The following is a 13,566-nucleotide window of genomic DNA, read 5'->3' on the forward strand; positions in this document are numbered from 1 at the left end:
ACTGAGCAGTCATTAATTACTGGGTCTTGCCCCGGCGCTTCCCGAGGCTGTCACTCTCTGATTCTGTTCCACTGTAAGAGCTGAGCTGTACTTGCATTGTTTGAACAAGCAGCAAGAGAAGCACAAAGACAAAGATGGAAGTTAAAAGTGCGGATAAGGCGTATCCTTCTATTATGACTATAATAACTCCTACATCATCGACCCGGTAGAGGACGTCGTCCCAGTAGGCAGTGTATGGATTGTGTATGCTGTATGTATCAAGCGGTATTGGCCGCGTTATGGTAATTTATTGCAGTGGATTCCTTCCCAAGATTCACATCCACCTACCACTAAGTAGCCACACAAATGAGGTTACCTCTCGCCTTCGTGGGGGGTAAACCAAGTAACCCAGCGTTAGTTCCTGCGTATGATACCGTAATGCTATCGGTCAACCATTATATTATTACTCAAGTATCCTCCGTGTTATTTTTTCTTCTTTTCACCTCTTCTTCTTCGGCACTTCTCCTAACCTATATACAACAACCGCGATCTCCCTCTCGTTCTGCGCCTCACTTCCTGGTCTTCGAGCATCCGAGCGGCTGTTCGACTGTGCTCTACCGTACTGCGTTACTCCCGGCCCGTGTACGTACGTACTCTGTACTTCGTCCAACGGTACTTACCTGGCCTAATCTGAGGCTTAGACCCGCAGGCCGCAGACGAGTCCACCGTAACGATCGATCATCCCGCATCTCTAGGTCATTATTACCGGCGTCAAACAACTCCTTCCACTTGACAGCACGCTCTTTCCACGTCCTATATAATATTCATTGTCGGCCAGGTTTGACGGTCGGTTTCTCAATAAAATATACCAGCATCTTATTTATTCGTATACGCGCGGCGGGCACGTCAATATCTGGTTTGAAGAACCAAGGTCTACTGCGATCGCCAGGACAGTCCGACAGTGATCGGATGGGAAGGCACTCATGGCTGCACCAGGCGGAATTCACCCGCATTCCGATGCCGACCTCATGAGGCAGGCTGTACAACAGAAGTGAGTTGAGCGCTTTTCTCGGCATTCCTCCTATCAGGAAATGTCTTGTCTTTCTCTGTGGCGACCGGAAAAATGAGGGCATTTCAAGAACACCGTATAGCTTTTGGAGTCGTTTTTGGCATTCGTTTCTGTGATGCGACCGGTGTTCTTGTTGTTTTTGTTTTATTGTCGTCTATTGTTTTGAACAGTCAACCAGATTGTTCTTGAGAGATGCGGGGGAAACAAATAGAAATGCTCGTTCCTCGAGCATAAGATCGTTTTTCACATTGAGACTAACCATTATCATCATAGCAGTGCTGCGCATGAGGATGATCATCCAGATAACCTCATCACGTCGAGTGGCTCGACACCATCAGGKATCATTACGCCGCAGCCTGATCCGGCGGATAAACGCTTGCCTTCTATAATCCACTATTTCTCCCAGGTTGGTAACTCTGCTTTTCCACTGAGTTCTCTCAAAGCACGGTTATCTAGTTCTTTCACTACATCTGTTGCGAACGCTACTCCAGCTCCTGTGGAGTCAAATGAGCAGTCCAATGTTGAGACTATGAAGCCCGATGTGGATGGTGTCTCTGATGCTGTTTCTCCGTCGTCTGGTGCGAATGCTACTGAAGGGCAACTGCAAAACCCAGAACAAACCGAGACTACAGAGACCTTTTCCAAACCCACATCCCTCCCTACTCCCCCCTATTCGTCTGCTTGTTCTTTATCACAGAAGGACATGGAGGAAATGGAGAGCACGGCGCCTACCACCGAGAAAACTGCCGTCTCCATTTATTCTGCGCTGAAAGATTACATGTCGTCGACAACGTCAAATAATGTTTCCGAATTACATTCGTCACGGCGTCCCACATGTGACCCAGTGTCCAGCGTCTCTGACGACCCAGTTCTTGCATCTCATTTCTCCAATCCATCCCTCCCTGACGCTTCAGATCTTCCACCTCCACCGGCAGTCCCCCTGTTGGAGCATGAGAAGCCCCACCACATATCCAAATCTTCTGAGAACCTTGCCAAACTGACTGAGGGCATGGCTAATCCTTCACATCTTAAGAATACTCCGCCCTTGACACCACGAGCTATGTCGCAAGAGAATGGTATGTCACAACCCAACGGCTCGACCCCGGTTCCGTCGAACTCGTCGAACCAGCGCCGAAGTCATACCGAAACTCCGTCGGAGGTTTCCGATGGTAAGTCGAGTGACAGCCGTTCATCGTCGGAAGGCCCAGCAGTCGCGCCTTTGAAGGGCAAATTGTCCGTCAAAATCTCCCGCGCCAGAGGCTTACGCCCCAGCGCCGATCCGTACGTTGTGTGCGTGTTTGAGTGGAACGAGTATATTTCGAAGGGTACCCAGAGCGGTGCACAGTCTCCTGAGGGCAAAAACAGCGGCAAGGACTATCTCGACAACGACACAGGCCGACCAATGGCCATTCCCATGAAGAGTCGCCAGAGCAGCCATAACAGCCAGCTGGACAATGTGGATCTGAAAGGCAGAGCACCTGTTACGGATCCGCAGTGGAACCACGAGGCAGTATTGTGCGTACCCCTTTAAATAGACAATTGATCTGGACCTGCTAATTTGTATTGTAGTGATGTGATGGGCGAACAATCCGAGATTGATGTTTCGGTTTATGATCGCTACAACCAAGAAGCGTTCTTGGGGCATGTACGAATGAGCCTCAACCTTAGAGAGGAACGCTCTAGCCTAGAGGGCTGGTTTCCTCTGGCAGCTCGAGGTCAAGGGGACTTTCAAGTCTCCGGAGAGATTCATTTGGAGATGCATTTTGAGAGGACTGAGAAGAAACAGGTCGGACCAAATGATTTCCAGATCTTGAAGCTCATTGGAAAAGGCACGTTCGGTCAAGTCTATCAGGTCAAGAAGAAAGATACTCAGCGAATCTACGCCATGAAAGTTTTGTCCAAGAAAGTCATTATACAGAAGAAGGAGGTCGCGCACACGTTAGGCGAGCGAAACATTCTTGTCCGAACGGCCATGGCAGCCTCGCCTTTCATTGTTGGCCTCAAATTCTCCTTCCAGACCCCCACTGATCTTTATTTGGTTACCGATTACATGTCCGGAGGTGAGCTTTTCTGGCATCTGCAAAAGGAAGGCCGATTCCAGGAAGCGCGAGCCAAGTTTTACATTGCGGAGTTAATCCTTGCCTTGCAACACTTACACGACCACGATATCGTGTATCGTGATTTGAAGCCGGAGAACATTCTACTGGACGCTAATGGCCACATTGCGCTTTGCGATTTTGGTCTATCCAAAGCGAACCTCACCAAGAATGATACGACAAACACGTTCTGCGGTACTACTGAATATCTGGCACCGGAAGTGCTGTTGGACGAGCAAGGCTACACCAAGATGGTGGATTTCTGGTCTTTGGGCGTGCTTGTATTTGAAATGTGTTGTGGCTGGAGCCCTTTCTACGCGGAAGACACACAGCAGATGTACAAGAATATTGCGTTTGGCAAGGTCCGGTTTCCACGAGATGCATTGAGCACAGAGGGACGTAACTTTGTCAAGGGATTGCTTAATCGCAACCCCAAGCATCGTTTGGGAGCCAAGGACGATGCTAAGGAGTTGATTGCTCATCCTTTCTTTCACGATATTGACTGGGAGGCGTTAGGTCGGAAAGAGGTCATTCCTCCCTTCAAGCCGAAGCTCAAATCAGAGTCGGACACTTCCAACTTTGACCCCGAATTCACCACTGCTTTGGACCACTCTACTTCGTTGAACGACCGTGCTGCTGCACTAGCCAATGGCCTAATGCCTGGCTCGACCCCCCTCTCACCTGGCATGCAAGCTAATTTCAAGGGCTTCACATTTGTGAACGAAAGCTCTATGGACCATCACCTCAAGGACAACAGCGCAGACCGCATGGACGAAGATACGAAAGAAGACGAGTCGTGGCATCGCCATCAACGATCGGTCGATTCGACGGATCGGCGTATGAGCGGTGTTGTCAAGACGGGAGAAGAAGGCGGTGTCTTTAACAATTTTGACATTTAGTCTGTTTCATTCATGTGTCGGTGCATGTGTGGGTTTCGAGTCCCCTTCATTCTTCTGGAGTCATTGCATACACTTGGTTATTCTCATGCATCCTTGAAGGGTGGACGAATGTTTCTGCAATATCGTTGTCATTGGTCATTTGTTTGGTGTTGTTCTTGTTGAGAAAGACGAAGCGGTCGTTATACAGGATGATATGACTCTATTTCCGACGTCGAGTTGAGAGATTGAATTGTCATCTTGTAGTTTTGTCGGCAGGCGGTCTGGATCTCTCTCACTGACATTCAATAACTTTTATATCAATGTGGCGTACGTGTGTTTCTGCCTGGTGATTCTTTGAGGCATCCTCCCCATCGGCCGTAGATGGCGACGTCGTTGCAGAGACATTTGCCGTCGTTATTATTACCTATTGTTTATTGTCTATTATTTTTATTACCATCATGTTTGTTCATCTTTTCCACGACTATCATCAACTTGACCTTTTATATGGCGTTATTAGTATTAGCCCCGGCGAGCTTCTGACACTCGACCGATTCATACATTCAATTGCATACCCCTGGAGATCATGTACAGAGTTGTTCTTGTTGTCCATCCGCATAGTTACTTACAACTACATTCAATCAAAAGCATCGTTACCCACGGCTTCATGCTGCATATAGTACAGGTTCTGGAAGCTCGAAGCACATGACTCGTTCTTCCATGCGGCTCATGCAATCCATGTGCGCTGCATAGGACAATAACCCGCAAGCCCCAGTCTGATGTCCTGCAGGCGTCAAGCCACACGATCGCTCGGGGCGGCAATTGCGATAGCGATGTTTTAATGAGCATTAATTAAGGGGTGAGTCCTCATGTGCCCGGCAGATGGACGGAGAATTTTCCATCCCACCTCAGCCAATCAGGGTATCAACGCAGCTAATACGATTAATCATCGTCGAATCAGATGCATTCGATGTGGATGAATTTATCTCGGGAGTCGATTTGTTTTGTTCTGTGTGCTATCAATGCTGTGTGCATGTTTCACCTGTGAGCTTCCCCATAAAAGAAAGGGGGCATCCCCAGGCTAGACCGGAAGGGGCAAGCACCAAGCAGAGTCCAGAGAGAGTGACGCTAGTCTATTTTGGGCCTGGTGCTCGATCTCCACCGGTTCGCGCGGTTTGGATAAACCAATGAGAAAATCAAAATAGCACGCTGTGGGGATGTCTTGGCCTTAGTTCGGTTAGTATGCCCTGCCATATTCTTAGTCCTCCTTAGTATCTCTTGGTGTCTCTTAGCGGCCCTTGCTATGATGATGAACCCTCCAATACGACCTTCTACTTTGGTCTTTGTGAAAAACACAGCTGACTCTGATCCTCGCTCAACTGAGCACGTACGTAGCGATACAGCATGCAGCACTGAGACTAAACAGACAGGTGTTGTTGTGAATAAAAACTCGTGGAGCCCTCCTAGTACTTACATAGTACATACTTACCGAGTAAGTAGGAGGAGATGGAAGTACATAGATGCATGGTCTCCTCTGTACTAGGCCTCTTCGGGCCTAGACCATGGGCACGAGGGGTCCAAGGGCTCCGCTTCCCCTGAGCCATCTACGCTCTCTCTACAACCATCACAGAGTCATACACCATCGCATCACTTGCTACAGGCTTATGATACGTACAACGCTACGTATCTACCGAAATGTACAGCTGACTCTCATCGCCGTAAATGACTTGCCGTACATGTGGACGTACTCCATTCGACAGCATGGCAAGCAACCGCGCGGAATGCGATGGGGCGACATTAAGGTTACCCAATGCCGGCCAATCAGCCCAGCGCATGTAGTACCCGCTAAGAATCTTTCCTCTTAGCACCTCTCCATCAGCTAACCACTCTGGTTGTTGATCGTTGTTGATCTCTCTGACTTACATACTATGTAGTAGCCCAGAGACTGACCTGGTCCCTCCTTGTATGTCGTTGCTTCTTGCTTGCAACTTGCATCTCTCTTTCTACACTCCATCTGCGTAAATCGTTCCGGTCTTTACCCAGTCATTCTTTTATACCGATTCTGTCAAGCATTCCGAGTCTTTCGTTAGGGGAACAAAGAGAAAATCTTTCAGAGGGGAGCCAAGCAGCAGGAAACAGCAGAGCTCTCCTGATGATCGATCCCACTCGTTGATATACATACCCATCTATATACTCTCGCACATCATTCATCATGAGCGTCATTACAGCAACTTCACAGCGAGCCCCGGTGACTTTCCGAGATTACGACAACCAATACTCCGTTGCAATCCAGGACGTTCCTCCCCGACGAGGCTCCGCTGCATCGGTTTCTTCATATACCAGTAACTATAGCAGCAGCACATACAGCAGCACACCACCCACCGTCTACTCTCCCACCTCCCCTAAACCTGCATACCGAGTCTTTAAACAACAGACCGCCGGCGCACAGCAGCAGCCGCCTCCTACTCCAACTATTCCTCCTTCCTTTTTGACTCTACCACGCCAACCGAATGAGCCCGCTATTAAATGCTTGCCGCCGGCAGTATATGAATGTATATTGAAACAATTGCAAGATTTGCACGAAGCGCCAGAGAATTACCAGTATGGTTGCACGACATGTTTTCAGCGAGATTTACATGCCTTGGCCCTCACAAGCCGGACTTGGGAGAGGAACGTGAGGAGTAAACTGTATGCCAATCATCACACCCTCTGGAATTCCATATGCTAAGTATTCTCAGATATAACTATATTCATATCCACGGCGCCGATTCACCAGCTCAATTGAAGAAATATCGACTCAAACGAGGCAGCAGGCTGAAACTGTTAAGACGGACATTACGAGAACGAAAGTTGCTGGCGAATTTGGTTCTGGAATTGCGTATCCCCGAAATCGATGTCTCGCCAACCGTCGCAAATGGCAAGATGAATCCGCAGTGGGAAGACTACCGTGACCTCGTCGCCTCCGTTGTTATGGTCTGTCCGAATCTGGAACGTCTGATCGGATTCAATATGTCTTTTCATCACGAATTTGATCGTTTAACGTACGCTTTGTCGACGCGGAAACGTCTCAGGGAGCACCAATGGATTCTGGGAGAGCCGCTTGATAGTACAGTCTCGATTGACGATAAGAATTCGAGGAATACGTCGTCTTCATCGCCGACAAAGATGTCGAGAACCAATGGAAAGATGCTTGAACCCCAGCAAGCTTTTGAATTTCTGCATTACCATTCGTGTTGGAGCAATTTGGAAACTCTGATGCTTCATTCACTCAACATGGGCGGTGTGCTCGAACATGGTGTTTTCTTGAGGATTTTTAATCGTCTACCAGCGCTACGAAATTTGTGTATCTCTTCTTTCGATGCTGACGCTTTTACGGATCGTACTTTACAGTTTCTGCCGCCGCTTCAGTCATTACGTTTGGAGAATTTACGAGGAGTTACAGACGGGGGTATAGCACAATATGTGTCACGACCGGAGGCTCGCACAATCCAATCTTTGACTTTGATCGAGCAGAATATAAGTTCTCTCTTGGTCATTTCTAAAATTTTCGCTTCCTTACGACTGCTGGAAAAATTCAACTTCGTTCAGTCGACGCGATTACCTACTCTTCCCTCCGAAGCCATGGTCTTTCAACCGATCCTTGCATCAGCCAGTCTTAAAAGATTACATTGGGACGTGAGTGGACCTGAATCCGCAGCTGGACTCGGCAAGTTGTTGGATCTACCCTTTGTGACTCCTCATAAACCATATGATTCACCAAATTTCCACCTGGCACAAAGCATCCTTTACTCGGGGTTCCCACATTTGGCAGAGCTACGAGCTCCGTCGGATATTGAGCCTCCCGGAATTCTTCAATCGGTCTGTCGACCTGTTCCACACGGACAGGCTTTGATTCCTTCGGATCGATATAGTCTACCGCGAAGTTCTCATGGCTCAGTCAGCACACGACCCTTGGCTTTGCCGGCTGGAAACAATCTGACATCAGCGCGAATTCGAGCTCAGACCTTCATCGACATGGCTGCAAAGGATAGCGAGGCCGGTATGAAAGTGCTCGTCACTGATCACTCCGACTCGTATATCCCCGATAGCGCCATGGATGGAGAATCAGACGATGGCTCAGATGAAGAGGACGAAGCAAACAAAGATCTTTTCGGCGGCTCGTATCCAGGAGTCCAAAACCCAGCTCTGTCAGATCAGGTTGACGAATCGAATCCCAATGGACCGAAGAAGATCTATGAATTTCGCATGCCGGCAATCATGGGAATTGTGCGGGCTGTAACGCCTCATGATACAACCGGATTAGGATCGATACCACGCTTCGATATCCAACCTGATGTTCGTGGTATTGACTCTGACGGAGGCTTGCTAGGATGGAAACATCTACTAGGCCCCGCGCAAATGAGCAGTAGCAACACAGCACAACAACAATCATTCTCTTCACTATCTCATACATCGTCCTTCTCATCATCCTCCACGAACACCAACCCAGACCATTTGAAACGAAGCGAAAGCGACCTGAGCACAACAGACTCGATTGTTTCACCCACAACGACATCGGCAACATCCCGACTCGCAAGCTGGAGCGGCTTCGGCTCTCGCTCTAATAATAACTCTTCCACAACGACACCAACGATAACATCACCAACAACGACAGCCTATCCCCCAACTCCGATATCATACTCCTTCACTCCGTCAGTAAATAATTCGCCATGGGGAAGAGATACGTGCAACGGAGCCTGGAATTCAGGCCATCCCAAAGATTGGTGGATGCATTTTGAGCGCGAACGACAGAATAACATGGATGTCATTGACGTAAAAAGATTCTTCTAATCTTTTCCCCCTTTAATTGCCTGGTACATACCTCATTTTACTGCTTTTTATATGTATATTGAGTCTCTTTTTCCCGTTCTGGTATACCCTTTCTTCAGGTATCACATATCACGGCGTTGATCTTTCGTTCTCTTTTTGTCTTCTTAACTTTCGCATCCACTGTCTTTATTGTATATTCATATATCGCTCTTTTGATATTCTTGTTTATTATCTTGTTGCTTTCTTTAATTGGTGCGGCTACAGAGGATTAAAAGGGGACATGGTGTATTTCACTTGATTGTTATCTACTTGAGACTATTGGACAGTAAAATTGGAATAATACCTTGTCGTTCTTTTTTATCAGTTGGTGAGGCACGATTAAGTAGATATGTAGGATGCTATTCTCTAATTAAACAAACAACACAAGATCTGCAACAGGATATAGACTACACGTATATTCCCATGTTTGTATCCTTCTTCTTCGATTGTACCTCCCCAATAGCATCGACGTAATGCTCGTGGTTGACCTTGTTCATGCCTTTCCTCAACGCAATCATMCCAGCCTCTACACAGACGGCCTTGAGCATGGCGCCTCCGAATTCGTCCGTGCTGCGGGCCAGTTCAGCCCAATTCACGCCGTCATCTGTTGTCATTTTGCGGGAGTGGATTTGCAAGATCTGGGCACGCGCTTCTTCGTTGGGGAGAGGGAACTCGATCTTTCGATCTAATCGTCCAGATCGCAAAAGGGCAGGGTCGAGGACATCGACACGATTCGTGGCGGCAAGGACCTTGACACGGTCGTCTGAAGCAAAACCGTCGAGCTGGTTAAGAAGTTCAAGCATGGTTCGTTGCACTTCACGATCTCCCGACTTCTCGGAATCGAAACGTTTGGTACCGACGGCATCGAGTTCGTCAATGAAAATGATTGAGGGGGCCTTTTCTTTGGCGAGAGCGAAGCAGTCACGGACGAGCTTTGCGCCGTCTCCGATAAACATCTGCACCAGTTGCGGTCCAGCGAGTTTGAGGAATGTTGCGTTCGTTTGGGCGGCACAGGCCCGAGCAAGTAGCGTCTTACCGGTACCGGGTGGTCCGTACATGAGGGCACCTGTAGATATCAGTATGAGCAAGCTTCAGTACTACCTGGCGTTCAACTTACCCTTCGGCGCCTTGATACCAATCTTCTTAAACTTCTCCGCTTCTTGCATAGGCCACACCACAGCCTCCACAAGCTCTTCGATTTGTTTGCTCAGCCCACCAACATCAGTGTACTTCTCCGTCGGCTTCTCATCAACCTCCATAGCCTTGACACGGCTATCATATTCAGCTGGAAGAGTATCGAGTACCAGGTACGAGTCTTTGTTCACTCCGATGAGATCGCCGGGCTTGAGTTTCTCGTGGTCCACCAAACCGATGAGGGGGAGGAAGATGGTTTGACGGGTTGATGTCTTGATGACGGCAGACTTGCCCACTCGGGTGGCATCGAGATCGATATTGGCACCCTCTTCTGCAGCTTCAGCTTCGACGTCGAGATCTAGGAGCTCGACAACGTTTCCGACGAGATATGGTAATTGCCTGCCATGATCTATCAGTATTTGTAATCAACCAACCCGATCACACGAGATGGAGAGTCGCCTAACCTATTGTTTTCTATCTTCTCTTGATTATCCTTGACTTTCTCTCTCATCGTATTCTGCTCATGTGTCAACCGCTGAAACTCGCTCTTCATGATCCGCAGCTCGTTGTCGAGCAGCCGTCGCCGTTTTTTGATGTCATCTGTGCTTGCTCCGACCAGTTCTGCATCTAAAAGCTCATCGATTTCATCCTTCTTGGGTTCTGCATCTTGCATCTCGGCATCGCCATCGCCGCTGGGCTTCTTGTCACCGTTATCATCACCACCTTGCTGTTCCTTCTTGCTGTGATCCTCGCGCTCAAGATCGTCGAGATCTTCGAGGGTGGACATGGTGCGTCGGTTATGGAATTAGTTTCCGAGTTGGATTTGGGGATAGTTATTTTCTGATGGGTCTAAAGAAAGAGTGATGGAAAGAGCAGATGATGTGAAGGTTGGTTGTTGATGCGGCGAACTGGGACGGAGAACTAATCAAGAGAGAGCTGTAGCTAAGCTCACGGTACGTTTATGATCACGTGATGACTTATCAGATATCGATTTCCTCGGCTGATCAACCAAACTGGCGACAACAAATATTGTGCAGCAGCTTTGAGAATATAGAGGATCTTTGATTGAATCAAAAACCATCAAGACATTGCATTTGTGTGTTCAGCTAATAAACTGTTGAATACAATTACGCTTGATGTGGAATATCTCAAGATCATGACACTTCCCCGTGTCCGTCCCAGTAACCTGGACAGAGCCCTCACATTGCAGAAGAATTTTGGGTAAGCAGACATTTAAATAGATTCTGTTTGCCTTCTGACTTTATTTAGACTTTGTAGACCGAGTCCGTCCGTGTCATCAGCATGGCCTTGGAAACAGGTATGTCTGAATGAAACTCTCCGTGTATATGGATTCCTTTACTCATCTTTCAATCCAGGTTCCAAGACGACCCAGTAAACATTCAAGATATTTTAGTCTCTTTGATAAACAGCAGCAGGTACGTCTTACAGGAAACACGTTCGTACTCGCTGTTTGGTTTCTCACCTTTCAACTCAGGCTCCAAGGCGCTCCAGTAAAGCCCAAGGATCTTCTACTGCCCATGATCATAACCATGCATTGAGAGCAATGGAAAAACATAAACGGCCGCAGGCAGAAGCATCCGCTGAAAATGGCGATGCTCTTTTATCTGAGAGATCAAAGTCATCCACCTTGGCATCACCATCACCGCAGCCCCATTCTTCTATTCATGGAAATGGACCAACATTAAACCACAAACCAGCGGATATCACCAGTGATGGTCCGAATGATCTTTTAGATCTATCTCGGCCCGTTCCAATCATAAAATACATCACTTTTGAAGACGAATCATTCTTCGAGAAGGTGCACATCAAATCATTCAATCCTTAGTACGTGCCTCTACGATTTCATCCAGATCTTTATTGACAATGACATAGTCCTGCTTATTGGCTCAGGTATGTATGCCCATCGACACATGCCAAAGTTGTAGTCGCACAGAGTCTGATATACCCGATTGTATAGGGACAACTGCCAATGTAGCTCTTGCATTCGCCCAGACACACGACAGCGGATGGTGTCCAGCTTTGAAGTCAGTTGGCACCGACAATCTCTTTCACCAAGCCAGGATAGCTAATGAGACACGCAGATTCCTAAGAAGATTTATGCGACTTCAGTTTACGAGGATCCACCAGGTCATATAAAAGTGAACTGTACGCATCCGCACTTCCATCAACAACATGCTGAATTTGAAATGCTTACTTCATCAAGGGTCCGATAATCACCTGGGCGAATATCCTAAATCTTGGCTTGAAAGTCACCAGTTTCCTAGCGAGTTACGGATGAGCAACAAAGTTCTCACTTTCAGGTATTTCTCCTACGTACCGGAATACTATAAGTTGAAATAAGTCAGGCTTAACACACCTTACTGTTCCGCAGAAAATACAGACATTCGCGCGACTCTGAATTGCACCCCTGTGTAGATTACGAAGCAGTCATGAACACAAATGAAGGTCTCAGTGGGTGGCTGCAACATGTCGTATGTATATATTGGATATAATGCGGACATACGAAAGCTTATTCATTGACAGGTCGATTGGGGATACTGCTTGGTCAAAGGTGTTCCTGTCACTCCAGAGGCAACCAAAGAATTGTTGGAAAGGATAGCTTTTATTCGGGAGACACACTACGGTAGAGCCATGGTATCCTGTTTGTGGATGTAACAATCACTGACTTCTTACAGGCGGCTTCTGGGACTTTACGTCTGATCTAACCTTCAAAGACACGGCGTATACTGACGAAGCACTCGGAGCACATACAGATAATACATACTTTACAGACCCGGCCAGACTTCAATTATTCCATCTTCTGGAACACACACAAGGAGAAGGCGGGAAAACATTACTCGTGGACGGGTTTTATGCAGCATGGCGTATGTTATTGGAGGATCCTCAAAATGTAGAGGCATTCACGGACTACGCACAGCCCTGGCATTCAAGTGGTAATGAGCATGTCAGCATTCAACCATATAGATATTTCCCAGTCTTTGAGCGGGATCCGACGAACGCGAGACTGATGCGGATTCGATGGAACAACTATGATCGTGCGGCGAAGATTGATTGGACGTCTAAGATGGCGATGCATTGGTATAAGGCTGCGCGATATTGGAACGCACTTATCCACCGACGGAATCACCAGAAATGGTTGCAACTTGAACCGGGCACGGCATTACGTGAGTACTACCAGCTGATGTTGTATGATTGTGCGTACTAATTGAAATGCTGGCATGTCAGTCTTTGATAATTGGAGGATGCTTCACGGCCGCTCTGAATTCACTGGAAAGCGCAGGTTGTGCGGTGGCTACAGTACGTTTTCTTCTCGTCTTCATACTATCAACAGAAGCTAACATACTGTTTTCTCAATTTAGTAAACAACGACGATTTTCTCTCGCGCTTCCGTTTGTTGAAGAACGGTAGAGAAAAGGTGTTGAACGATATAGGTACATATAATACTCGGCAGAGTCTTTGATTTAAGAACTGGGGGATTCTATTCTTCATTCTACCATTTGTCGCATTGAATACCCATATATTTTGTTGATAGGTGAACGGATGT

At 47.5% G+C, this 13,566-nt stretch overlaps 4 protein-coding genes across 4 annotated transcripts; 3 read left to right on the forward strand and 1 right to left on the reverse strand.

Annotated features, from left to right (window-relative positions):
• Window positions 1-1,007: 1,007 nt before the first annotated feature.
• Window positions 1,008-4,043, forward strand: BHQ10_000838 (uncharacterized protein; the record flags this gene model as incomplete). Its single annotated transcript, XM_040881178.1, has 3 exons — window positions 1,008-1,030; window positions 1,322-2,563; window positions 2,618-4,043. The coding sequence occupies 3 exons, from the start codon at window positions 1,008-1,010 to the stop codon at window positions 4,041-4,043; spliced, it is 2,691 nt and encodes an 896-aa protein (XP_040729343.1).
• Window positions 4,044-6,231: 2,188 nt separating this feature from the next.
• Window positions 6,232-8,849, forward strand: BHQ10_000839 (uncharacterized protein; the record flags this gene model as incomplete). Its single annotated transcript, XM_040881189.1, has 2 exons — window positions 6,232-6,707; window positions 6,758-8,849. 2 exons carry the CDS (start codon window positions 6,232-6,234, stop codon window positions 8,847-8,849), a joined length of 2,568 nt encoding a protein of 855 aa, XP_040729344.1.
• A 425-nt stretch (window positions 8,850-9,274) lies between these two features.
• Window positions 9,275-10,788, reverse strand: BHQ10_000840 (uncharacterized protein; the record flags this gene model as incomplete). The annotated part of the gene is made up of 3 exons (XM_040881201.1): window positions 9,275-9,933; window positions 9,985-10,400; window positions 10,466-10,788. 3 exons carry the CDS (start codon window positions 10,786-10,788, stop codon window positions 9,275-9,277), a joined length of 1,398 nt encoding a protein of 465 aa, XP_040729345.1.
• A 1,240-nt stretch (window positions 10,789-12,028) lies between these two features.
• BHQ10_000841 (uncharacterized protein) lies at window positions 12,029-13,482 on the forward strand (the record flags this gene model as incomplete). The annotated part of the gene is made up of 8 exons (XM_040881212.1): window positions 12,029-12,046; window positions 12,104-12,167; window positions 12,226-12,322; window positions 12,394-12,493; window positions 12,546-12,645; window positions 12,698-13,186; window positions 13,248-13,319; window positions 13,382-13,482. 8 exons carry the CDS (start codon window positions 12,029-12,031, stop codon window positions 13,480-13,482), a joined length of 1,041 nt encoding a protein of 346 aa, XP_040729346.1.
• Window positions 13,483-13,566: the final 84 nt, after the last annotated feature.

This window comes from Talaromyces amestolkiae (genome assembly GCF_001896365.1).
Source record: "Talaromyces amestolkiae strain CIB chromosome Unknown scaffold1.1, whole genome shotgun sequence".
Classification (NCBI taxonomy): domain Eukaryota; kingdom Fungi; phylum Ascomycota; class Eurotiomycetes; order Eurotiales; family Trichocomaceae; genus Talaromyces; species Talaromyces amestolkiae.